Source organism: Coregonus clupeaformis, chromosome 34, assembly GCF_020615455.1.
Source record: "Coregonus clupeaformis isolate EN_2021a chromosome 34, ASM2061545v1, whole genome shotgun sequence".
NCBI classification, from domain to species: domain Eukaryota; kingdom Metazoa; phylum Chordata; class Actinopteri; order Salmoniformes; family Salmonidae; genus Coregonus; species Coregonus clupeaformis.
The window spans coordinates 606,770-632,867 of record NC_059225.1 but is presented as its reverse complement, the minus strand read 5'-3'; the positions used below and the strand labels follow the sequence as shown (position 1 = coordinate 632,867).

General features: G+C 42.3%; 1 protein-coding gene across 1 annotated transcript in view; it reads left to right on the top strand.

Annotated features, from left to right (window-relative positions):
• The first annotated feature begins 17,637 nt into the window (after nucleotides 1-17,637).
• The window catches only part of LOC121549908 (dihydropyrimidine dehydrogenase [NADP(+)]-like), a 212,733-nt gene continuing 204,272 nt past the window's right edge, over nucleotides 17,638-26,098 (top strand). The window contains exon 1 of the mRNA XM_041861880.2: nucleotides 17,638-18,093. Within this exon, the coding sequence (XP_041717814.2) occupies nucleotides 18,055-18,093 (39 nt within the window). The 5' untranslated portion in view covers nucleotides 17,638-18,054. The remainder of the gene's footprint in view (nucleotides 18,094-26,098) is intronic.

Here is a 26,098-nt window from a genome sequence, read left to right as displayed (position 1 = left end):
TAATGCAATAATTGAAATGGGGGCTTCAACAATCGGGTACAAGTCCGACTTAGTAATGGCATTGAGTTTCTGAAAATCGGAACAAAACCGCGAAGACCCATCCGCCTTCAGTACTAATATACCGAGCGAACTCCACTGACTTTTGCCATGTTGTGCAATGCCGTGCTCAAGCATGAACTCCACCTCACTGCTGAGTTTCTCTCTCTTTTCAGGATTCACTCGATAGGCATGTTGTTTGATTGGGGCAGAGTCCCCAATGTCAATGTCATGCTCTAGTGCATTTGTCTGAGGTGGCACATCTATGGATGAACCCTGATATTCTAAAAGTAGTGCAACAATGTCGCCTTTTTCCTCCGGAGGTAGGTGTGTCACAAAGACATCAAGTTTTTTTTAAATCTCTGAGTTACTCAGCCGTCCCACAGGCACAGGGTGTATTGGGCTTTCCTCGTGCTCTTAGGGAAGATTATAGCCAACGGTGACAGCAGAGGCTACAGGAAGAACATCACTACCGGTTTCCACCGACTTCTCTGCCCAATCATAGCGGGTGAAGTATGGTTTCAACATGTTGACATGACACAGACAGGATTTTTTCCTACGCTCCGGTGTGGCTATGATGTAATCCAGATTATTTAAAAAATGTCACTATGGGGTAAGGGCCTGGAAAACGAGCTTGCAATGGTGACCCCGGAACGGGCAACAAAACCAGTACTTGGTCACCCACATCGAAAGTGCGGCTTTGGGCCTTTCGATTGTACCATACTTTCATTTTAATTTGTGCCTTCTCTAGATTCTCACTGGCAAACTCACAGGCACGGTACAATCTATATCGAAAAGCACTAATGTGCTCCAACAGATTTGTTTTTGTATTTAAGGTGTCGCCCTGCAACAACCTCTCTCTCAGCAAACTCAAAGGACCTCGGACATGATTTCCAAACATGAGCTCATTCGGACTAAAACCGAGAGATTTCTGAACAGCCTCCCGCGCTGCAAACAGCACAAGAGGGACCCTTCATCCCAGTCTTTCTCAAACTCAAAGCAGTAGGCTCTCAACAAAGACTTCAAAGTCTGATAAAATCTCCCCAGAGCACCTTGAGACTCTGGGTGGTAGGCACTAGAGGGCCAATGGGTAACACCCAACTACTATAGCACTTGCTGGAAGACATATAGTTCCATGCCATTGTTTTTTTATTTTCTTGCAGAATAAAAAAAATCCTGGATTTTCATTTCCAAAATCTGGTAACTTTATTGTAAACAGAAGGCTCTGGGTAAAGTAACACACATTTTCAACACAGAAGTGTGCGTGTACATCAACAGATGCTGGTTCTCACTAGATTGGCAACCGGCAAAGTCAAAATTGGCTATATCGTAGAAATGAAGAAAACATTATTTATTTTTTACAAAAATGTGCTTTTTGGTCTTAATTTAAGGTTAGGGTTAGGCATAAGGTTAGCCGTGTGGTTAAGGTCAGGGTTAGGTTTATAATCAGATTTTAAGAAGATAAATGGTAGAAATGGGCGGGGTTTATGACTTTGCAAGTTGCCCAGATATTCGACCACAGATGCTTGAGAAGCGCACACCACTTTTTTCCGTGGGTTCTGTCATTTTGAATCAGGAGGTAATGTGCACCCCTGCTTGTTGAGGCAATTGGTTTTGTCCAGTGAGTGGCTCAAGATGATTGTACCCGGCTTTGCAAGTGTTCTGTAAATTCTGTTGGGGAGGGTGTCCTTGTAGGTAGGCTGTAGGCCTATTTTGTCTTCACAGTAGCCAACCCATAGCCTAATTTTAGGCCAAATCCTGATTTGGGCTTGAGTTCATTTTGAATTTGATTTCTTTGGAGAAAATCATTTTTGATAATCGTTTGTTTGTTTTGTAAGACATTTTGCCTATTTCTGCATACATTAGACTATTATTTATCCTAATCACTGCAACCACCACCACCACCCAAATTATTTTGTGAGAAAAATATGTTTCACACTTTCACCCAAATAAATGTTATGTGGAAAAATAAAGACTTTTATCTAATATTCTGTTTCATGTGACATCACATACAAATATAAGGCATGTCCAAATGATGACAAATTAACAGCTATTTTTCTACGGAGGATTGCTACATGATGCACTTATCTTACTGTGCCTTTAGGCCTACAAATAAAGCTTCTTATTTGTTCATATGATACATAGGATATTCATAAGATGTGTATTCAAATGTCCAAGATCAGATGTTCACACAGGAGGCTTCTTTCCGCCATGTATGCAAATGGCGCCCTACGGGCCCTGGTCAAAAGTAGTGCCCTATTTAGAGAATAGGGTGTCACTTGGGTTGCACACCATGACCCTCTTATGAGAGGGTATGAAATATAGACAGTAATATTAGTAATATAATATTCAGATCAGTGTTCTCTAGCTTGTTGTGCGTTCACACACTGAGCCACCTCTCAACCTTACAGAAGGAGTGACAGACCATCTCAAGCAGAACTTCAGCTGAGTCATCAGAAAAAAACATGCCATGTTGGTGAGTGGTTGGATCAGAATCAGCAGAGGAGGTTGTGTGTGTGTGTGTGTGTGTGTATGTAGGTGTGTGCGTGTGTGTGTACGTGTACGTGTACGTGTGTACGTGTGTTTGAGTGAGTGAGAGAGAGAGAGAGAGAGAGTGTGTGTGTGTGGGGATTAATAAATATGCATAATCAATTCCTGACCCTCCTTTTGAACTTGAATAGGAAAGAACACGTTATTCTGGTCTTGCAGCTATCCTCTCAGAAGCAACTAACTACACGTTTCAGTCAAAATAACACTGAGTGAAAAGTATGGAAAATTCATTATTTTTCAACTGCAGACAGTATGCATCGCCGTCAGTCATAGAGTAAGCCTAAGCAACGTAAGCTATATACAGTGGAGAGAACAAGTATTTGATACACTGCCGATTTTGCAGGTTTTCCTACTTACAAAGCATGTAGAGGTTTGTAATTTTTATCATAGGTACACTTCAACTGTGAGAGACGGAATCTAAAACAAAAATCCAGAAAATCACATTGTGTGATTTTTAAGTAATTAATTAGCATTTTATTGCATGACATAAGTATTTGATACATCAGAAAAGCAGAACTTAATATTTGGTACAGAAACCTTTGTTTGCAATTACAGAGATCATACGTTTCCTGTAGGTCTTGACCAGGTTTGCACACACTGCAGAAGGGATTTTGACCCACTCCTCCATACATACCTTCTCCAGATCCTTCAAGTTTCGGGGCTGTCGCTGGGCAATACGGACTTTCAGCTCCCTCCAAAGATTTTATTTTGGGTTCAGGTCTGGAGACTGGCTAGGCCACTCCAGGACCTTGAGATGCTTCTTACGGAGCCACTCCTTAGTTGCCCTGGCTGTGTGTTTCGGGTCGTTGTCATGCTGGAAGACCCAGCCACGACCCATCTTCAATGCTCTTACTGAGGGAAGGAGGTTGTTGGCCAAGATCTCGCGATACATGGCCCCATCCATCCTCCCCTCAATACGGTGCAGTCGTCCTGTCTCCTTTGCAGAAAAGCATCCCCAAAGAATGATGTTTCCACCTCCATGCTTTACGGTTGGGATGGTGTTCTTGGGGTTGTACTCATCCTTCTTCTTCCTCCAAACACGGCGAGTGGAGTTTAGACCAAAAAGCTATATTTTTGTCTCATCAGACCACATGACCTTCTCCCATTCCTCCTCTGGATCATCCAGATGGTCATTGGCAAACTTCAGACGGGCCTGGACATGCGCTGGCTTGAGCAGGGGGACATTGCGTGCGCTGCAGGATTTTAATCCATGACGGCGTAGTGTGTTACTAATGGTTTTCTTTGAGACTGTGGTCCGAGCTCTCTTCAGGTCATTGACCAGGTCCTGCCGTGTAGTTCTGGGCTGATCCCTCACCTTCCTCATGATCATTGATGCCCCACGAGGTGAGATCTTGCATAGAGCCCCAGACCGAGGGTGATTGACCGTCATCTTGAACTTCTTCTTTCTAATAATTGCGCCAACAGTTGTTGCCTTCTCACCAAGCTGCTTGCCTATTGTCCTGTAGCCCATCCCAGCCTTGTGCAGGTCTACAATTTTATCCCTGATGTCCTTACACAGCTCTCTGGTCTTGGCCATTGTGGAGAGGTTGGAGTCTGTTTGATTGAGTGTGTGGACAGGTGTCTTTTATACAGGTAACGAGTTCAAACAGGTGCAGTTAATACAGGTAATGAGTGGAGAACAGGAGGGCTTCTTAAAGAAAAACTAACAGGTCTGTGAGAGCCGGAATTCTTACTGGTTGGTAGGTGATCAAATACTTATGTCATGCAATAAAATGCAAATTAATTACTTAAAAATCATACAATGTGATTTTCTGGATTTTTGTTTTAGATTCCGTCTCTCACAGTTGAAGTGTACCTATGATAAAAATTACAGACCTCTACATGCTTTGTAAGTAGGAAAATCAAATCAAATACTTGTTCTCCCCACTGTATATATAGAAGTCCTATACATAAAGCTTTTGATCGATTCCTTTAATGAGAGAAAATAAATGCTTGTAAATGGTCAGCCTGAATTATCTGCCCAGTCGAATGGTCCCCCAAACAATCAGCTCGGATATAAGTGTGGGTTAAATGTGGTTAACTGCTTCAATGACACCTCATCCATTATTTGTTCATTTTATACATGAGCAGGGCGATGGGTGGGCACGGTAATCAACAGCCTTAGCTGCTTGCATTAAAACATCTGCCTTACAAATGAAACAGTATTGGACTCAGGGATGTTTCTGTCACAAAGAGATCAATAAGCAATGTGTTTGGTGTGCTGGACCATACACACACTGCCATGTTCCATCTAATGTGTTCTGCATTGTGCTTGTCAAAGAAACATGAATTCGCAAATGACAGGTTATCGCAGGTTATCGCTTCAGTGTGTGTGTGTTTCCTTACTATGCAGTTTTGCAGAGAGGATATACTGCAACTACAGTACATGGTCAACATAATTGCATGTTGAAAGTAAAGGTACATTTATTTAACATGTATAACGGACATACCCCTGGGGGATCACAATCCAGCTGAATGTGAAATCAACATACAGTAGAAGTACAGTAGGTGATACTCACCCCAACGTTGTAGCACTGGTTATTAAACACATAACATCATGACATTAATTATATGCAAAATTACATTGCAGTATTACATTTGCTACACTGGTGTCAGAAGTGGGATGGTGCCCAATGGGTGCCATTCAACTACTTCTGACCACAATGTAGCAAATATTATATGCATAGTGGGGAAACAAATACAAACAGAAAGCATTTAAATGGACCCTACTTACCAATATTATGAGATATCCCAAAGGCTTTGAATGGGACAGTTAGGCCTATTGACCTGATATAGCACTTCCAGTCCAGCACTGCAACAAGTGAGCATCCTGAAATGCTTTACATACTGTAACAGATGAAAGAATGAGACAGACAGGTGGCTAACCTATTTAAAATCCATTGGGTTGGGGCCTCCCGAGTGGCGCAGTGGTCTGCAGTGCTTGAGGCGTCCCTACAGATCCGGGTTCGATCCTGGGCTGTGTCGCAGCCGGCCGTGACCGGGAGACCCATGAGGCGACGCACAATTGCCCCAGCATCGTCCGGGTTAAGGGGGGGTTTGGCCGGCCAGGATGTCCTTGTCCCATCGCGCTCTAGCAACTCCTGTGGCGGGTCGGGCGCAAGCACGCTGATACGGTTGCCAGTTGTACGGTGTTTCCTCCGACACATTGGTGCAGCTGGCTTCCTGGTTAAGCGAGCAGTGTGTCAAGAAGCAGTGCGGCTTGGCAGGGTCGTGTTTCGGAGGACGCATGGCTCTCTACCTTTGCCTACTCTTCTCATAGAAGACATAACAACAACCCAACATCAATGTAGATGATGTGTCTAAATTATAAAGAGAAAGAGCATCTGACTGGACATAAACTAATACTAATATATAAAATAATAGTTCTCAATTTCACTCTAATGCATCTATGTGTTAGTAGGCTAAGGTGCAGTCAAGCGCCTTGCTACAATGTAACTGACCCTGCCTTGACTTGTTCATCACTTGCTGCACCTGCTGCAAATATCAACCTAGCACTAGTCAAGTGTCACACCTTCTCCTCAAGCCTCACCCCTCCCCTAGTCAAGTATCAACCCTGCACTAGTAAAGTGTCACACCTTGTCAACCCTCACCCCTCCCGTAGTCACCTATCAAACCTGCATTAGTCAAGGGTCACACCTTCTCCTCAATCTACAAATAAATTGTTTATTTACCAAAAAATCTACTTTTTGCAATGGCCATCTCAGTCTCTGGACTTGAACCCAATTGAAAACCTTTGGTTTGTATTGGAGAGGGCAGTCCATAAGTGCAGATGAAGGATATCAAGGATCTGGAAAGATGATCTATGGATGAATGGTCTAACACCCACCCAAAGTAAAACATTTTATAAAAATGCTCAGTGTCGAACAGGGGATCCAATAATTTTTACCCCTAACTTTTTGAGAATTTTTGTTATTACTTGTGAAACAAAATCTCATTCTCTGAGTAATTGTATTAGTGTATAGCTCAATATAGCTAAGTATTTGTCATATTTATTTTAAAGTCTTTTTTGGTCATCTTTATCAAGGGATCCAATTATTCCGGACCCCACAAGCTCCTTGCATTTGTAGATACCCGCCATGGAAGGGGGTGAAAAGACTGCAGCTCCAGCTGTCAGAAAAGGGAGAGTAGGCTACAGGATAGGACAGGTAATTTTGTGGGAGAACTTTATGAAAAGATTATCAAGTTGTCTCTAATAAGGAAAACTATTAGGACAGAGAGATAATAGCAACATAGTATTCAGTGCTGCCTAATTTTTGTATAATGAAGCCTGTTTCTTTGTGATGTTTTCTGTCCTCAGATACAATGAGCCGTAAAAGCCTGTCCGCAGATGAAAAGGTCCTGATGAATATCCCAAGAGAATAAGGGTATATCCTTGTATACCACGGGTTATATGTGTACCTATGTTAGCAAATGTTGTAAACAGTTAAAAGTCACACACAATGTATAACCCTATTACAACTGGAGCAGGCCAACCCTGCTCCTGGAGGTCTGTTGGGTGTGCAGGCTTCTGTTCCAGCCCTGCACTAGCACACCTGATTCAACGTATCAAACCTAATGAGTTGATAATCAAGTGTGCTATTGCTGGTCACCCAGTAGGTCAGGGATCAGTGGAGCAAGGTTGGCAAACGCTGGTATGGAGTTTTATTTGTTAACCTGAAATGATGCTTTAGTAATAATAGCCTACTTGTTACTACTCAATTGGCTACTGTATTGTTCTTTGGACTAAGATGTCTAACCTTTACAAACAAGTTATCTTATTTGTACATTTTGAAATTATATGAAATAAAGTGTTGAGTCTTTGAAGAGAAGTGTTTAAACTTGTTTTAATTGTTAACTTAAAGCTATTATTCAAAATGAACTAGTGTCAATGTTCATTCAATGTTGAATCACAGACCACAATCCTGCAATGAAGAGGGGAAGGGAATCTGTCCCTGATTTGTCTGTGTTACTGTGTTGTATTCTAAAATGAACATTGCCTTTTTGTCCAGTTATAAGCTCTCCAATCTGTTTTATTTGATTGTCACTCTCTCTCAGGACATCAGCCATGTGTACCCATGCACACATGACCCATGCACACATGACTGTAAGTCGCTTTGGGTAAAAGCGTCTGCTAAATGGCATATTATATTATTATTATTACCCATTTTGCAGCTTGTTACATGGCATGCATCGCCAATGTAGCCATAGGCCTACAATATGTTGGCATTACTGGCCTTATGGGCATGTGCAATGCACCCCTTTTCATTGCACATCTGAAGCAGAGAATATCTAAACTCACACATTGTTTACACATACTTGAGTATATGTTCTCAATCTAAAATGATACCAGTAGAAAATATTTATGAGGCTGCCATTAAACCCCTACCACTTATCCAGAACGCTGCAGCCCGTCTGGTGTTCAACCTTCCCAAGTTCTCTCATTTCACCCCGCTCCTCCGCACACTCCACTGGCTTCCAGTCGACGCTCGCATCTACTACAAAACCATGGTGCTTGCCTACGGAGCTGTGAGGGGAACGGCACCTCCTTACCTTCAGGCTCTGATCCTACACCCAAACGAGGGCACTACGTTCATCCACCTCTGGCCTGCTAGCCCCCCTACCCCTACGGAAGCACAGTTCCTGCTCAGCCCAGTCAAAGCTATTCGCTGCTCTGGCACCCCAATGGTGGAACAAGCTCCTCCACGACGCCAGGACAGCGGAGTCACTGCCCACCTTCCGGAGACACATGAAACCATACCTCTTTAAGGAATACCTGGAATAGTATAACAGTAATCCTTATACTCCCCCCCCAAAAAAAAAGGGTGGTTGTCCCACTGGCTATCCTAAGTTGAATGCACCAATTTGTAAGCCGCTCTGGATAAGAGCGTCTGCTAAATGACTTAAATGTAAATGTAACCATACTCGATTTTGTTAATGTATGCCTTGTGCTGACATCACTTACAAAAATGTCCTGTGGTAACCCGGTAGTAATTTTACCACACACAGTCAGGTATTCCTGTCAGGTATTTCAGGTATTTCGAAAACATAATGTTAACTTTCACTGCTATGCGGATGACACACAGCTGTACATTTCAATGAAGCATGGTGAAGCCCCAAAATTGCCCTCGCTAGAAGCCTGTGTTTCAGACATAAGGAAGTGGATGGCTGAAAACTTTTTACTTTTAAACTCGGACAAAACAGAGATGCTTGTACTAGGTCCCAAGAAACAAAGAGATCTTCTGTTAAATCTGACAATTCATCTTGATGGTTGTAAAGTCGTCTCAAATAAAACTGTGAAGGACCTAGGCGTTACTCTTGACCCTGATCTCTCTTTTGACGAACATATCAAGACTGTTTCAAGGACAGCTTTTTTCCATCTACGTAACATTGCAAAAATCAGAAATTTTCTGTCCAAAAATGATGCAGAAAAATTAATCCATGCATTTGTTACTTCTAGATTAGACTACTGCAATGCTCTATTTTCCGGCTACCCGGATAAAGCACTAAATAAACTTCAGTTAGTGCTAAATACGGCTGCTAGAATCCTGACTAGAACCAAGAAATTTGATCATATTACTCCAGTGCTAGCTTCCCTACACTGGCTTCCTGTTAAGGCAAGGGCTGATTTCAAGGTTTTACTGTTAACCTATAAAGCGTTACATGGGCTTGCTCCTACCTATCTTTCCGAGTTGGTCCTGCCGTACATACCAATACGTACGCTACGGTCACAAGACGCAGGCCTCCTAATTGTCCCTAGAATTTCTAAGCAAACAGCGGGAGGCAGGGCTTTCTCCTATAGATCTCCATTTTTATGGAACAGTCTGCCTACCCATGTGAGAGACGCAGACTCGGTCTCAACCTTTAAGTCTTTACTGAAGACTTATCTCTTCAGTAGGTCATATGATTGAGTGTAGTCTGGCCCAGGAGTGTGAAGGTGAACGGAAAGGCTGGAGCAACGAACAGCCCTTGCTGTCTCTGCCGGGCCGGTTCCCCTCTCCACTGGGGTTCTCTGCCTCTAACCCTGTTGCAGGGGCTGAGTCACTGGCTTGCTGGTGCTCTTTCATGCCGTCCCTGGGAGGGGTGCGTCACTTGAGTGGGTTGAGTTACTGACGTGATCTTCCTGTCTGGGTTGGCGCCCCCCTTGGTTTGTGCTGTGGTGGAGACCTCTGTGGGCTATACTCGGCCTTGTCTCAGGATTGTAAGTTGGTGGTTGGGGATATCCCTCTAGTGGTGCGGGGCTGTGCTTTGGCGGAGTGGGTGGGGTTATATCCTTCCTGTTTGGCCCTGTCCGGGGTTTCTTCGGATGGGGCCACAGTGTCTCGGGACCGCTCCTGTCTCAGCCTCCAGTATTTATGCTGCAGTAGTTTATGTGTCGGGGGGCTGGGGTTAGTTGGTTATACCTGGAGTACTTCTCCTGTCTTATCCAGTGTCCTGTGTGAATTTAAGTATGCTCTCTCTAATTCTCTCGTTCTCTCTTTCTCTCTGAGAACCTGAGCCCTAGGACCATACGTCAGGACTACCGGGCATGATGACACCTTGCTGTCCCCAGTCCGCCTGGCCTTGCTGCTATTCCAGTTTCAACTGTTCTGCCTGCGGCTACGAAACCCCTACCTGTCCCAGACCTGCTGTTTTCAACTCTAAATGATCGGCTATGAAAAGCCAACTGAGAGACCTGAGCCCTAGGACCATACGTCGGGACTACCGGCCGTGGTGACTCCTTGCTGTCCCCAGTCCGCCTGGCCTTGCTGCTATTCCAGTTTAAACTGTTCTGCCTGCGGTTATGGAACCCCTACCTGTCCCAGACCTGCTGTTTTAAACTCTAATGATCGGCTATGAAAAGCCAACTGAGATTTATTCCTGATTATTATTTGACCATGCTTGTCACTTATGAACATTTTTGAACATCTTGGCATGGTTCTGTTATAATCTCCACCCGGCACAGCCAGAAGAGGACTGGCCACCCCTCATAGCCTGGTTCCTCTCTAGGTTTCTTCCTAGGTTTTGCCTTTCTAGGGAGTTTTTCCTAGCCACCGTGCTTCTACACCTGCATTACTAGCTGTTTGGGGTTTTAGGCTGGGTTTCTGTACAGCACTTCGAGATATTAGCTGATGTAAGAAGGGCTATATAAAATAAAATTGATTGAAATTGATTGATACTTCTCCTGTGGTAGTCTTATGATTCTCTGGGCTATTCCTGGGGTGGTACCTGTCATGGGTATTCTTGTGGTACCCAGACATTTTGTGGTATTTTGGGACATTTTACCGCAGTAATTTGTTATTGATGTGATACAAATCCTGTGGTTTTCATGTGGTAATTCTATGTTGTTTTTTGGGGGGGGGTGGGGTGGGGTTGTGTGGTAATTTGGTGGTAATGGTACATTGTGTGGTAGCTGTAACTGTACCACAGGAATCCAGGTTTATGTAGTAATCATGTGGTCCTAGCTGTACCACAGGAATCCAGGTTTATGTAGTAATCATGTGGTCCTAGCAGTACCACAGGTTTTTTGACTGAGACTATATGGTCCTGTGGTACATTTTGGTTAACTATTTGTCCTGTGGTAACTGAAACAATGAAAAGGAGTTTAAACCAATAAAACGTATTGACATACACTACTGTCATTAAAAATACGATGGGAAAAAAACATGACTCTAAAGAATGAATTATAACAACAAAGGAATTATATTTAGATTATTTATTCAAATGTGTTTTTTCCCTGCCAATCAGTTTTGCTTTCTTTGAAAGTTTGTCTCTGACAGCTAGCCTCCCTCAAGGTATTCACATCCACCCCTAGAAGCAGACACATTACTTTCTCAGTAAAATATAAGTAAAGACAGTAAATAGATATGGGTTCATACACATTTTGACAGATGGAATTTCATGACTTTTCCATGACTTCTCCATTACATTTAACCACATTTCCATGACCAAGTATACATGAAAAAGTAAGAAAGAATGTGTTAACACTGGGAGGCTGCTCTCTGATTTCATGTACCATCTCCTGCCATTGTGCCCTCCACAATGGCAGGAGGTCATAACCAGTGGCGGCTCCTGAAAAAATTCTCAGGAGGGGCAATTTTTCTGATGATTTAGGTGACCTACACACATTTAAAAAAAGATATGTCCAGCAACAACATGAAGACAGGGGCAGCATATAAGTCAATACCAGAAGCATTTATTGACTGATCTCAAAAGTGTTGGCTTACCAGGGTTGGTGGAGCCCTCAGTTTCATCTTTGCCTCGCAAAGCTAACTCAAACACTCCGCAAAACTTCACACACTGGATTAGCCGGCTGAGGATGTGGCGGTTCTTGCTAATGTCGTAGTAAATATATTTGTTATAGTGAATATGGAATATGATATGTTGAGTAAAATGTTGTGCTAAGATCTATTTAGGTCAGGAGCTGGTTATAAGTTCTGTTCCTATCCAATAACAATGGACAAAAGGGTCCTATCTTGTCAGCCTTGTCAGCAGGTGGCCAAGGACAACACCCACGCCATAGGCCTCTCAGTTCTTCCAACTCACGAGTTCTTGCTCTGAGGACACACACACACACAAACACACACACACACACACATCATCACTGTTAAACACACACACACACACACACACATCATCACTGTTAAACACACACACACACACACACACACAAAAATCCCCTCTCTTAGGCTGAACATTTGAAGACAGAGAACCCGACTCAGAGCCAATGCAACAGTGACAGTAGCCTGCAGGGGACCTCGCCCAACTCATCAGGACCAATCAGAAGATCAGAACTACTAGATTGAACCTACTTCATTTATTGCATAAAATGTCTGCACACAATGTTTCGGGGCTCTCTTCAGTAATAATAATAATAATAATAATAATAATAATATGCCATTTAGCAGACGCTTTTATCCAAAGCGACTTACAGTCATGCGTGCATACATTTTTGTGTATGGGTGGTCCCGGGATCGAACCCACTACCTTGGCGTTACAAGCACCATGCTCTACCAGCTGAGCTACAGAAAGTGGATACTCATGGATGCGCATTGCAATTGTAAAATGTCAACACAATTGGAGACACCACGTCATTTTTGGAGACATGTTATTGACAGTAAACTATTGTAGATGCGACTGCTAACTAACTAAAACATTTTAGCTGGCTAGCTAATCATCTTAGCTAAATGTGGGGCAAACAATTCAGTTATTTACCGTTAATTTGAGGGATTGGGGTGAAAGAAATCGAGTTACATAGTGATACTTTACGATATACTGTATTGACAATATCGCAATATTTTAGCGCTAGTTGGCTGTACCTGCACCAAAACACCATTATTGTTCCTTCATAGCTTGTTCTCAATCTTTTCACATTGGGAGCCAATTTGTTTTCAGCACTTTTATTTCCATGACTGATCAAAACTCGTTCTCATGGCTTTCTGATCCCTCTGCAACAGACATATGGTGCGCAATAAAATCACAGTATCGAATCGCAATACGTATAGAATCATGAGACTCGCAATGCTGATGCATATATCTTATCGTGAGGTTCCTGGCAATTCCCAGCCCAAGTTCATTTGCCACAACAAATCTCTTCGCTAGCAAACGCGATGTCTTCTCCAAAACGGCAATGTGTCTCCAGCAATGTTTACTTTTTTGACGTTCTATGGCATCTCCACTTTCCAAGCATATATGACCACATGTAATATTTTGGTAAGTGATGCAAATAGTGAACTATGTAGGGCCAGATGTAAAATATATGTAGCTGCAGCAATTTCTCTTATCTGATATGGTAAGTAATGGGGCTTAATTTATAGCTCCCTAAGAGTTTGACGAACGGGTCCGTGAACGCGATTCCAGATATATTTACCTCTGAATAAACTGCCTTTATTACACCATATCCACATCCAGTAAACTTGTGATTATCAACACTAACCTCATCGTTGTGGCGGCGGACAGCTAGCCTGTATCCCTCGTCATCCAGTTGAGTGAGTGGCAATGTCTTTTTCGTTCAGTACCAATTTTTGGAAAATCCTCGGGTGTAGGACTTTCCGCCTTTAGTAGAAACCTGTTGAATTATTAAATTTGGTCTGGGAGGTCCTAATTGTTTCGTTGCCAATTTATCTTCATTTGTTCGCCGACAAAAAGGAACTTCTTTCAAACAATCCACTCTTTTCTCAGTTACGTTCATGGTTACGTAACGTATGACGAAAGCGTGTAAGTGCAAGCCCACAGACACCCATTGAGATTGTATTGAAGGCTCTGAAATTTGAAAAAAATAGATTTTACATGGGAGTCTATGACAGAAGTTCTGGGCGATTTTCAATCTGACTGAAATCGCCCCAAAAGGGGGTGGAGCCATTTGAAGCACGACTTTAGCCTGATTCGACATTTAGTGGCAGTGTGGCACTGTGGCAGATCAGACGTATAGATTACAACACTGATAACTACTGTTGCCGTGATATAATTGATTAGAAAAAAAATCCCTTCCTTTTCCCGTTTGGCAGTGCGTCGCCCATATCGCCCTATTGAACAGGCCGTCCCTGGTCATAACCCTCCACAAAGTACTGCACTGTTAGGTTACTGAATAAAGCACTTGTAGTCAACCCTCCATCTGGAGAGCTACTGGGTGTGCAGGCTTTTGATCATGCCCTGAAACACACCCGAGTCTGCTTACCAAGGTCCTGCTGAGCAGCTGATTTTTAGAATGTGGTGTGTTAGAATATTGCTGGAACAAAAGCCTGCACACCTAGTAGCTCTCCTGGAGGATGGTTGGCCACCCTTGATAAAAAACATAGTAACATTACAACCAATACAACAATAGATCATTGAGTAGTAACAAGTAGGCTATTATTACTAAAGCATCATTTCAGGTTAACAAATAAAACTCCATACCAGCATTTGCCAACCTTGCTCCACTGATCCCTGACCTACTGGGTGACCAGCAATAGCACACTTGATTATCAACTCATTAGGTTTGATACGTTGAATCAGGTGTGTTAGTGCAGGGCTGGAACAGAAGCCTGCACACCCAACAGACCTCCAGGAGCAGGGTTGGCCTACTCCAGTTGTAATAGGGTTATACATTGTGTCTGATTTTTAACTGTTTACAACATTTGCTAACATAGGTACACATATAACCCGTGGTATACAAGAATATACCCTCAGTCTGAAGCGACGTTCGTTGGGACCTCTTCATCTGCGGACAGGCTTATACATCTCTCCATATCTGACGACAGAAAACATCACATAGAAGCAGGCTTCATTATACAAAAAATGGAATATTATGTTTCTATTACCTCTCTGTTCTATTAGTTTTCCGTACTAGAGACTGGAACTGGAGAATATTTTCATAATGTCCTCCCACAAAAGGGAAGCAAAAGTCATTCTGCTACCTAAGAATAGTCAAGCCCCCTTTACTGGCTCAAATAGCTGACCAACCAGCATGTTACCAACCCTTAGTAAAGTTTTGGGGAAAATGGTGTTTGACCAGATACAATGCTATTTTACCGTAAACAAATTGACAACAGACTTTCAGCACGCTTATAGGGAAGGACATTCAACAAGCACAACACTTACACAAATGACTGATGATTGGCTGAAAGAAATCGATAATAAAAATATTGGGGTATACAGAAGACAGCCCTATTTGGTAAAAGACCAAGTCCATATTATGGCAAGAACAGCTGAAATAAGCAAAGAGAAACGACAGTCCATCATTACTTTACGACATGAAGGTCAGTCAATACGGAACATTTCAAGAACTTTGAACGTTTCTTCAAGTGCAGTCGCAAAAACCACCAAGCGCTATGATGAAACTGGCTCTCATGAGGACCGCCACAGGAATGGAAGACCCAGAGTTACCTCTGCTGCAGAGGATAAGTTCATTAGAGTAACCAGCCTCAGAAATTGCAGCCCAAATAAATGCTTCACAGAGTTCAAGTCACAGACACATCTCAACATCAACTGTTCAGAGGGGACTGTGTGAATCAGGCCTCCATGGTCGAATTGCTGAAAAGAAACCACTACTAAAGGACACCAATAAAAAGAAGAGACCTGCTTGGGCCAAGAAACACGAGCAATGGACATTAGACAGGTGGAAATTTGTCCTTTGGAGATTTTTGGTTCCAACCGCCGTGTCTTTGTGAGACGCGGTGTGGGTGAACGGATGATCTCCACATGTGTATTTCCCACCGTAAAGCATGGAGGAGGAGGTGTTATGGTGTTGGGGTGCTTTGCTGGTGACACTGTCTGTGATTTATTTAGAATTCAAGGCACACTTAACCAGCATGGCTACCTCAGCATTCTGCAGCAATACACCATCCCATCTGGCTTAGTGGGACTATCATTTATTTTTCAACAGGACAATGACCCAACACACCTCCAGGCTGTGTAAGGGCTATTTTACCAAAAAGGAGAGTGATGGAGTGCTGCATCAGATGATCTGGCCTCCACAATTCCCTGACCTGAACCCAATTGAGATGGTTTGGGATGATTCGGACGGCAGAGTGAAGGAAAAGCAGCCAACAAGTGCTCAGCATATGTGGGAACTCCTTCAAGACTGCTGGAAAAGCATTACAGGTGAAGCTGGTTGAGTGAATGCCAAAAGTGTGCAAATCTGTCATCAAAGCAAAGGGTGGCTATTTGAAGAATCTCAAAAATAAAATATATTTTGATTTGTTTAACACTTTTTTGGTTTCTACTTGATTCCATATGTGTTATTTCATAGTTTTGATGTCTTCACTATTATTATACAATGTAGAAATAGTTAAAATAAAGACAAACCCTTGAATGAGTTGGTGTGTCCAAACTTTTGACTGGTACTGTATGTGTTATGGCTTTACATCCCCTGCTATATTGTGGATAAAGAGTTACCTGGGTGTTCTTTAATGGAAGCCTCGCCAACATAATCCAGGTAGAATTAGGAATTCCCCAGGGCAGCTGTCTAGTCCCCTTACTTTTTTCAATCTTTACCAATGACATGCCACTGGCTTTGAGTAAAGCCAGGGTGTCTATGTCTGCGGATGACACATCAGCTACTACAGCGACTGAAATAACTGCAACACTTAACAAAGAGCTACTGTGCAGTCGTGTGGTCAGGTGCCACAAAGAGGGATTTAGGAAAATTGCAATTGGCTCAGAACAGGGCAGCACGGCTGGCCCTTGGATGTACACAGAGAGCAAACATTAATAATACGCATGTCAATCTCTCCTGGCTCAAAGTGGAGGAGAGATTGACTTCATCACTACTTGTATTTGTGAGAAGTATTACCATGTTGAAAGCACCAAGCTGTCTGTTTAAATGACTAGCACAAAGCTCAGACACCTATGCATACCCCACAAGACATGCCACCAGAGGTCTCTTCACAGTCCCCCAGTCTAGAACAGACTATGGGAGGCGCACAGTCCTACATAGAGCCATGACTACATGGAACTCTATTCCACATCAGGTAACTGATGCAAGCAGTAGAATCAGATTTAAAAACAGATAAAAATACACCTTATGGAACAGCAGGGACTGTGAAGCAACAAACATAGGCACAGACACATGCATACACACACGACAACATACGCACTAAACACACACGTACGCATGGATTTTGTGTTGTAGATACAGTACCAGTCAAAGGTTTGGACACACCTACTCATTGAAGGGTTTTTCTTTATTTTTTACTATTTTCTACATTGTAGAATAATAGTGAAGACATCAAAACTATGATATAACACACATGGAATCATGTAGTAACCAACCAGCTTCATGAGATAGTCACCTGGAATGCTTTCAATTAACAGGTGTGCCTTCTTAAAAGTTCACTTGTGCAGGCAGTCAAATCAAAGGCACTCCTTTGATATAAAGTGTTTTTTTACGAAAATTAAAACGTGTCAGTTTGTCACTTTCACGGGGTTCGAGTAATAACATGTTCAACTACTTAAAACATTGTCTCGAATCTAGGTTGTGCCTTTAGATTTCGAGAAAATGTACAACTAAGGAAGTATTTTTCACTTATCTCATTGACTTCTCAAACCCTGGCCTGGTCTATTTGGTCTGTTTCGCAAGCGTTCCCGGAAGTCTCGCGATGTTGCGCCTCTGGGTTTAGAAACGAGTAGAAACGCAGTGTTGTTCGAAGTTTAGCTTCTGAACTTTTTTTGCTCCCTCATTTTCATATGGTCCTAAGCGAAGCAAGAATAATAACAACAACCATTCAGTATCATTTCGAAACTAACTTTTCCTATATCAAGCTTCGGCTATAAATCGTCAAAAGAAACGCCAATGACGCTGTATCAAATAATTTAGAAAGTATCGAATTAAGACAGATACTAGTCGGGTAGGAGATTCCTGGATATAGGCGTTCGGTTGGTCTGCTCCAAACTGTAGTTGCGACTGTAAATATTGCATCAAGAAAACCAACAGGTCACCTGATAGCCTACAACATAGTTTGCGTTTCTCACGTGCTTTTTTTATTTTGACAACTCACATTTCTTCGAAAGGCAATGTCTAGAATGCTGAGCAAGGATCTTCCGGATATCGAGGTATAAGGCTACTGTAAATTCATTATTATTCTGCTCTCAAATACTGCTCTATCAGAAACGTTTATTCGCCTTTTTGTTGCTGTGTCACTTGTTATCACATGTTGCATGTATTGGATATCGAAGTAATTTTCATTATTGACCGTATAAATTACATTATTGTCATGTATTTATAATTCAGGTGCTTTACCAATACAAAGGGTTTGGTTTGGTATGCTTGTATGATGAATACATCTTTATCTTGCCCACTAAAACAGTGGTTGAAGAAAATCTGCCTTATCACAGCAATTACCCTATCATACTTGCAAGACAGTTAAAATAATACTATGTTAACGTTGAATAAGGGTTTATTTGTCATTTGTTGTGGCATAGATTTGCTGATGTTTTTGCACTGTGGACAAGAGGGATGCCTTGAGAAGTTATTGGGGCAAAGTTTATGCTGTGGGTGTTGGTTTGTTTTGAGTCAGAGTGGATGCAGTTTGTTGGTGTGATGTGTTTTGGAAATAATACAATATAATATAATAGAATGGGATATAATATAATATTCACATAATCTTATTGTTTTGCAAGGCACATGAATGGCATATCATCTGTTGCTTTCTTGAGTCAAACCCAGGCAATGGATGTCTATTGCTATACTGTTGGCTTTATGCCGCACCTGGTATTGAATCAAAACTAAATTATTTAACTTATCATGTTTCCATTATACATGGCCATTTTTCTTCCATTTTATGAAATCCATCACTACTGTGTATGGAATTACTTAATCAGTTAAATGATATACTTTATAATCAATACATGTCAACAATAACAATAACCACAAACACGCTTGCATATACGAGGAAGGGATCAGTCTAGGAAATCCTATTTCCCCAGGAGTATTACTTATTCATTATGGACTGAATGTACAGTCTATTGAGATAATACCATCCACGAGTGTTCTATTCTGCTAACTAACACACCGTAGAGATCATGTGGACATCACATGGTCATTTCACTGTTCACTGCTGCTGCCTGTTCCAATGGAATGTGCAGGCTATAGGCAAGAGTCAACTCATCACTACCTGAGACATTGGAGAAGCCTTTGCTGTTGTGTAATGCGTTGCTGTGTGTGTTGGGACTTGTGCATGCTTCTCTACAAGTGTAAACAAACATTACTTTGCAGCATGTAGTACATAAGAATGTTTGTGAATGACCTCTGCTCCCCAAAGAGCAATGCATTTAAGCAAGTTAGTAATGTAGTACTCAAACTCATGTTTAAGCATAATAATTGTAGGATCTACAATTTGATCAAAAGGAAAATAAAGGGTATGTTAATGATTGAGAAATCCAATGCCTTTACTACTTGGCTAGCAGATAATTGAAAATGTGTTAACCATTAGCAAAGAAAATACATCTGAGGTGCAAAGGTTTTATCGCTGAGTGAACTCGGATTAATGTTTTGTTCTGAGACTGAGAGCCAATAAGTCAATGTGGTTCCCGGCTGTGGAAGGAGAGGGCCCCAAGAGGTGGGGGTTATCCTGGAACACTAAATACTGTACATTTCTTGGAAGAAGGGTTTTAAGTTTCACATTGCAACTGGCTCTGTCTTTCCACATGTTATTTTTCCCAGGCTAGTGAGCGATGGGTGTGTTAGATCAATTTCATACAACAATAAGACAATGAACTATCAATGACTTTGTGGTTTCAATAGCCTTCACATGTAATAAACTGGTTACTTGTTCTTAGAGACAAAGTTAAGTTAAAATGTGGGTCTGGTTTAGCCATGACTTATAAGGTAATGTTTTCCTATTGCGCAACACCCACTGTTCCCGAGGGTGGAATAACTTGAGGAATCCTGAGTAGGATAGATAACTGAAGCTATTCCATAGGGCTGTGTGCAGTTGTTAAGCAGAATATCAGGGTTGCTGTTGTGGTTCTATATTTATTTCCATGAATCCATTTGGAATAGCCTACTATAAGACATCCTCCTTTGTATCTTTGGGTATTATTCTAATGAGCTCCGCCCCCAAAACAGGACCAAATTTGGTTGGTCCAGACCGGACCAAATCTGTACCAATCATAGATGTCTATGTTTCACAAGTTTGGACATCACAGTACAGCACAGTAGAGCACATTATAGTATAGCACAACACAGCAAAGTACAGTAGAGTTTAGTACAGGACTCTTAGGCTCTGAACAAACTGTAAAAACTCACGGACAACTAGAAAAAGCTCAAACCAAGTTTATTCACCCACTGGGTCATACAGCTGCAAAGACAAACGCATGATTACACAAGCACATACAGTGGGGGAAAAAAGTATTTAGTCAGCCACCAATTGTGCAAGTTCTCCCACTTATAAAGATGAGAGAGGCGTGTAATTTTCATCATATGTACACGTCAACTATGACAGACAAAATGAGGGAAAAAAATCCAGAAAATCCCATTGTAGGATTTTTTATGAATTTCTTTGCAAATTATGGTGGAAAATAAGTATTTGGTCAATAACAAAAGTTTCTCAATACTTTGTTATATACCCTTTGTTGGCAATGACACAGGTCAAACGTTTTCTGTAAGTCTTCACAAGGTTTTCACACACTGTTGCTGGTATTTTGGCCCATTCATCCATGCAGATCTCCTCTAGAGCAGTGATGTTTTGGGGCTGTCGCTGGGCAACACGGACTTTCAACTCCCTCCAAAGATTTTCTATGGGGTTGAGATCTGGAGACTGGCTAGGCCACTCCAGGACCTTGAAATGCTTCTTACGAAGCCACTCCTTCGTTGCCCGGGCGGTGTGTTTGGGATCATTGTCATGCTGAAAGACCCAGCCACGTTTCATCTTCAATGCCCTTGCTGATGGAAGGAGGTTTTCACTCAAAATCACATGATACATGGCCCCATTCATTCTTTCCTTTACACGGATCAGTCGTCCTGGTCCCTTTGCAGAAAAACAGCCCCAAAGCATGATGTTTCCACCCCCATGCTTCACAGTAGGTATGGTGTTCTTTGGATGCAACTCAGCATTCTTTGTCCTCCAAACACGACAAGTTCTATTTTGGTTTCATCTGACCATATGACATATGACATTCTCCCAATCCTCTTCTGAATCATCCAAATGCACTCTAGCAAACTTCAGACGGGCCTGGACATGTACTGGCTTAAGCAGGGGGGACACGTCTGCACTGCAGGATTTGAGTCCCTGGCGGCGTAGTGTGTTACTGATGGTAGGCTTTGTTACTTTGGTCCCAGCTCTCTGCAGGTCATTCACTAGGTCCCCCGTGTGGTTCTGGGATTTTTGCTCACCATTCTTGTGATCATTTTGACCCCACGGGGTGAGATCTTGCGTGGAGCCCCAGATCGAGGGAGATTATCAGTGGTCTTGTATGTCTTCCATTTCCTAATAATTGCTCCCACAGTTGATTTCTTCAAACCAAGCTGCTTACCTATTGCAGATTCAGTCTTCCCAGCCTGGTGCAGGTCTACAATTTTGTTTCTGGTGTCCTTTGACAGCTCTTTGGTCTTGGCCATTGTGGAGTTTGGAGTGTGACTGTTTGAGGTTGTGGACAGGTGTCTTTTATACTGATAACAAGTTCAAACAGGTGCCATTAATACAGGTAACGAGTGGAGGACAGAGGAGCCTCTTAAAGAAGAAGTTACAGGTCTGTGAGAGCCAGAAATCTTGCTTGTTTGTAGGTGACCAAATACTTATTTTCCACCATAATTTGCAAATAAATTCATAAAAAATCCTACAATGTGATTTTCAGGATTTTTATTTCTCAATTTGTCTGTCATAGTTGACGTGTACCTATGATGAAAATTACAGGCCTCTCTCATCTTTTTAAGTGGGAGAACTTGCACAATTGGTGGCTGACTAAATACTTTTTTTCCCCACTGTATATTTATACCCTCCTTCTAGGTGAAGTCAACTCCTTGCACATGAAAAAAAAAAATTATGCACTCACTAACTGTAAGTCGCTCTGGATAAGAGCGTCTGCTAAATGACAAAAAAATTAAATAAATACTAATCTAGACAGTCAATGCATCTCTGTTGCTAGTCAGGAACTTCATTGATTCCTCTCACTGGTGTAGTCAGGGCCCTGCCTGATGCTAGAACCTTTGTGGGCGTGGAAGTACAGTGAGGGAAAAAAGTATTTGATCCCCTGCTGATTTTGTACGTTTGCCCACTGACAAAGAAATGATCAGCCTATAATTTTAATGGTAGATTTATTTGAACAGTGAGAGACAGAATAACAACAAAACAATCCAGAAAAACGCATGTCAAAAATGTTATAAATTGAATTGCATTTTATTGAGGGAAATAAGTATTTGACCCCCTCTCAATCAGAAAGATTTCTGGCTCCCAGGTGCCTTTTATACAGGTAACGAGCTGAGATTAGGAGCACACTTAATGTGCTCCTAATCTCAGTTTGTTACCTGTATAAATGACACATGTCCACAGAAGCAATCAATCAATCAGATTCCAAACTCTCCACCATGGCCAAGACCAAAGAGCTCTCCAAGGATGTCAGGGACAAGATTGTAGACCTAAACAAGGCTGGAATGGGCTACAAGACCATCGCAAAGCAGCTTGGTGAGAAGGTGACAACATTTGGTGCGATTTTTTGCAAATGGAAGAAACACAAAATAACTGTCAATCTCCCTCGGCCTGGGGCTCCATACAAGATCTCACCTCGTGGAGTTGCAATGATCATGAGAACGGTGAGGAATCAGCCCAGAACTACACGGGAGGATCTTGTCAATAATCTCAAGGCAGCTGGGACCATAGTCACCAAGAAAACAATTGGTAATACACTACGCCGTGAAGGACTGAAATCCTGCAGCACCCGCAAAGTCCCCCTGCTCAAGAAAGCACATATACAGTGGGGAGAACAAGTATTTGATACACTGCCGATTTTGCAGGTTTTCCTACTTACAAAGCATGTAGAGGTCTGTAATTTTTATCATAGGTACACTTCAACTGTGAGAGACATAATCTAAAACAAAAATCCAGAAAATCACATTGTATGATTTTTAAGTAATTAATTTGCATTTTATTGCATGACATAAGTATTTGATACATCAGAAAAGCAGAACTTAATATTTGGTACAGAAACCTTTGTTTGCAATTACAGAGATCATACGTTTCCTGTAGGTCTTGACCAGGTTTGCACACACTGCAGCAGGGATTTTGGCCCACTCCTCCATACAGACCTTCTCCAGATCCTTCAGGTTTCGGGGCTGTCGCTGGGCAATACAGACTTTCAGCTCCCTCCAAAGATTTTCTATTGGGTTCAGGTCTGGAGACTGGATAGGCCTTGAGATGCTTCTTACAGAGCCACTCCTTAGTTGCCCTGGCTGTGTGTTTCGGGTCGTTGTCATGCTGGAAGACCCAGCCACGACCCATCTTCAATGCTCTTACTGAGGGAAAGAGGTTGTTGGCCAAGATCTCGCGATACATGGCCCCATCCATCCTCCCCTCAATACGGTGCAGTCGTCCTGTCTCCTTTGCAGAAAAGCATCCCCAAAGAATGATGTTTCCACCTCCATGCTTCACGGTTGGGATGGTGTTCTTGGGGTTGTACTCATCCTTATTCTTCCTCCAAACACGGCAAGAGGAGTTTAGACCAAAAAGCTCTATTTTATCTCATCAGACCACATGACCTTCTCCCATTCCTCCTCTGAATCATCCAGATGGTCATTGGCAAATTTCAGACGGGCCTGGACATGCGCTGGCTTGAGCAGGGGGACCTTGCGTGCACTGCAGGATTTTAATCCATGACGGCGTAGTGTGTTACTAATGGTTTTCTTTGAGACTGTGGTCCCAGGTCTCTTCAGGTCATTGACCAGGTCCTGCCGTGTAGTTCTAGGCTGATCCCTCACCTTCCTCATGATCATTGATGCCCCACGAGGTGTGATCTTGCATGGAGCCCCAGACCGAGGGTGATTGACCGTCATCTTGAACTTCTTCCATTTTCTAATAATTGCGCCAACAGTTGTTGCCTTCTCACCAAGCTGCTTGCCTATTATCCTGTAGCCCATCCCAGCCTTGTGCAGGTCTACAATTTTATCCCTGATGTCCTTACACAGCTCTCTGGTCTTGGCCATTGTGGAGAGGTTGGAGTCTGTTTGATTGAGTGTGTGGACAGGTGTCTTTTATACAGGTAACAAGTTCAAACAGGTGCTGTTAATACAGGTAATGAGTGGAGAAGAGGAGGGCTTCTTAAAGAGAAACGAACAGGTCTGTGAGAGCCGGAATTGTTACTGGTTGGTAGGTGATCAAATACTTATGTCATGCAATAAAATGCTAATTAATTACTTAAAAATCATACAATGTGATTTTCTGGATTTTTGTTTTAGATTCCGTCTCTCACAGTTGAAGTGTACCTATGATAAAAATTACAGACATGTACATGCTTTGTAAGTAGGAAAACCTGCAAAATCGGCAGTGTATCAAATACTTGTTCTCCCCACTGTACATGCCCGTCTGAAGTTTGCCAATGAACATCTGAATGATTCAGAGGAGAACTGGGTGAAAGTGTTGTGGTCAGATGAGACCAAAATGGAGCTCTTTGGCATCAACTCAACTCGCCGTGTTTGGAGGAGGAGGAATGCTGCCTATGACCCCAAGAACACCACCCCCACCGTCAAACATGGAGGTGGAAACATTATGCTTTGGGGGTGTTTTTCTGCTAAGGGAACAGGACAACTTCACCGCATCAAAGGGACGATGGACGGGGCCATGTACTGTCAAATCTTGGGTGAGAACCTCCTTCCCTCAGCCAGGGCATTGAAAATGGGTCGTGGATGGGTATTCCAGCATGACAATGACCCAAAACACACGGCCAAGGCAACAAAGGAGTGGCTCAAGAAGAAGCACATTAAGGTCCTGGAGTGGCCTAGTCAGTCTCCAGATCTTAATCCCATAGAAAATCTGTGGAGGGAGCTGAAGGTTCGAGTTGCCAAACGTCAGCCTCGAAACCTTAATGACTTGGAGAAGATCTGCAAAGAGGAGTGGGACAAAATCCCTCCTGAGATGTGTGCAAACCTGGTGGCCAACTACAAGAAACGTCTGACCTCTGTGATTGCCAACAAGGGTTTTGCCACCAAGTACTAAATAATGTTTTGCAAAGGGGTCAAATACTTATTTCCCTCATTAAAATGTAAATCAATTTATAACATTTTTGACATACGTTTTTCTGGATTTTTTTGTTGTTATTCTGTCTCTCACTGTTCAAATAAACCTACCATTAAAATTATAGACTGATCATTTCTTTGTCAGTGGGCAAACGTACAAAATCAGCAAGGGATCAAATACTTTTTTCCCTCACTGTATATGTGTGTGTAATAGGACTGTTCCTTCTCACTTCATCTGACCTGACCTCAGGCCAAATTCCTCACTAATCCGTGACTGTCCTACCTTATCAGTGATTGAAACCAGACTGTTGCCCTTTGCCTCCCTCCTTAGGAGTCATGATATTTAACAATAACATGTTTTGACAGAATGTAAACTTTCTGCACTCCCCATTGTCTCACTCAGTAATTTTCCATACACCTAGTTCTTATGCACCTTCCATTGACCCCAACATACAGTTGAAGTCAGAAGTTTACATACACCTTAGCCAAATACTTTTAAACTTAGTTTTTCACAATTCCTGACATTTAATCCTAGTAAAAATGCCTTGTCTTAGGTCAGTTAGGATCACCACTTCATTTTAAGAATGTGAAATGTCAGAATAATAGTAGAGAGAATTATTTATCTCAGCTTTTATTTCTTTCATCACATTCCCAGTGGGTCAGAAGTTTACATACCCTCAATTAGTATTTGGTAGCATTGCCTTTAAATTGTTTAACTTGGGTCAAACGTTTCGGGTAGCCTTCCATAAGCTTCCCACAATAAGTTGGGTGAATTTTGGCCCATTCCTCCTGACAGAGCTAGTGTAACTGAGTCAGGTTTGTAGGCCTTCTTGCTCGCACACACCTTTTCAGGTCTGCCCACACATTTTCTATTGGATTGAGGTCAGGGCTTTG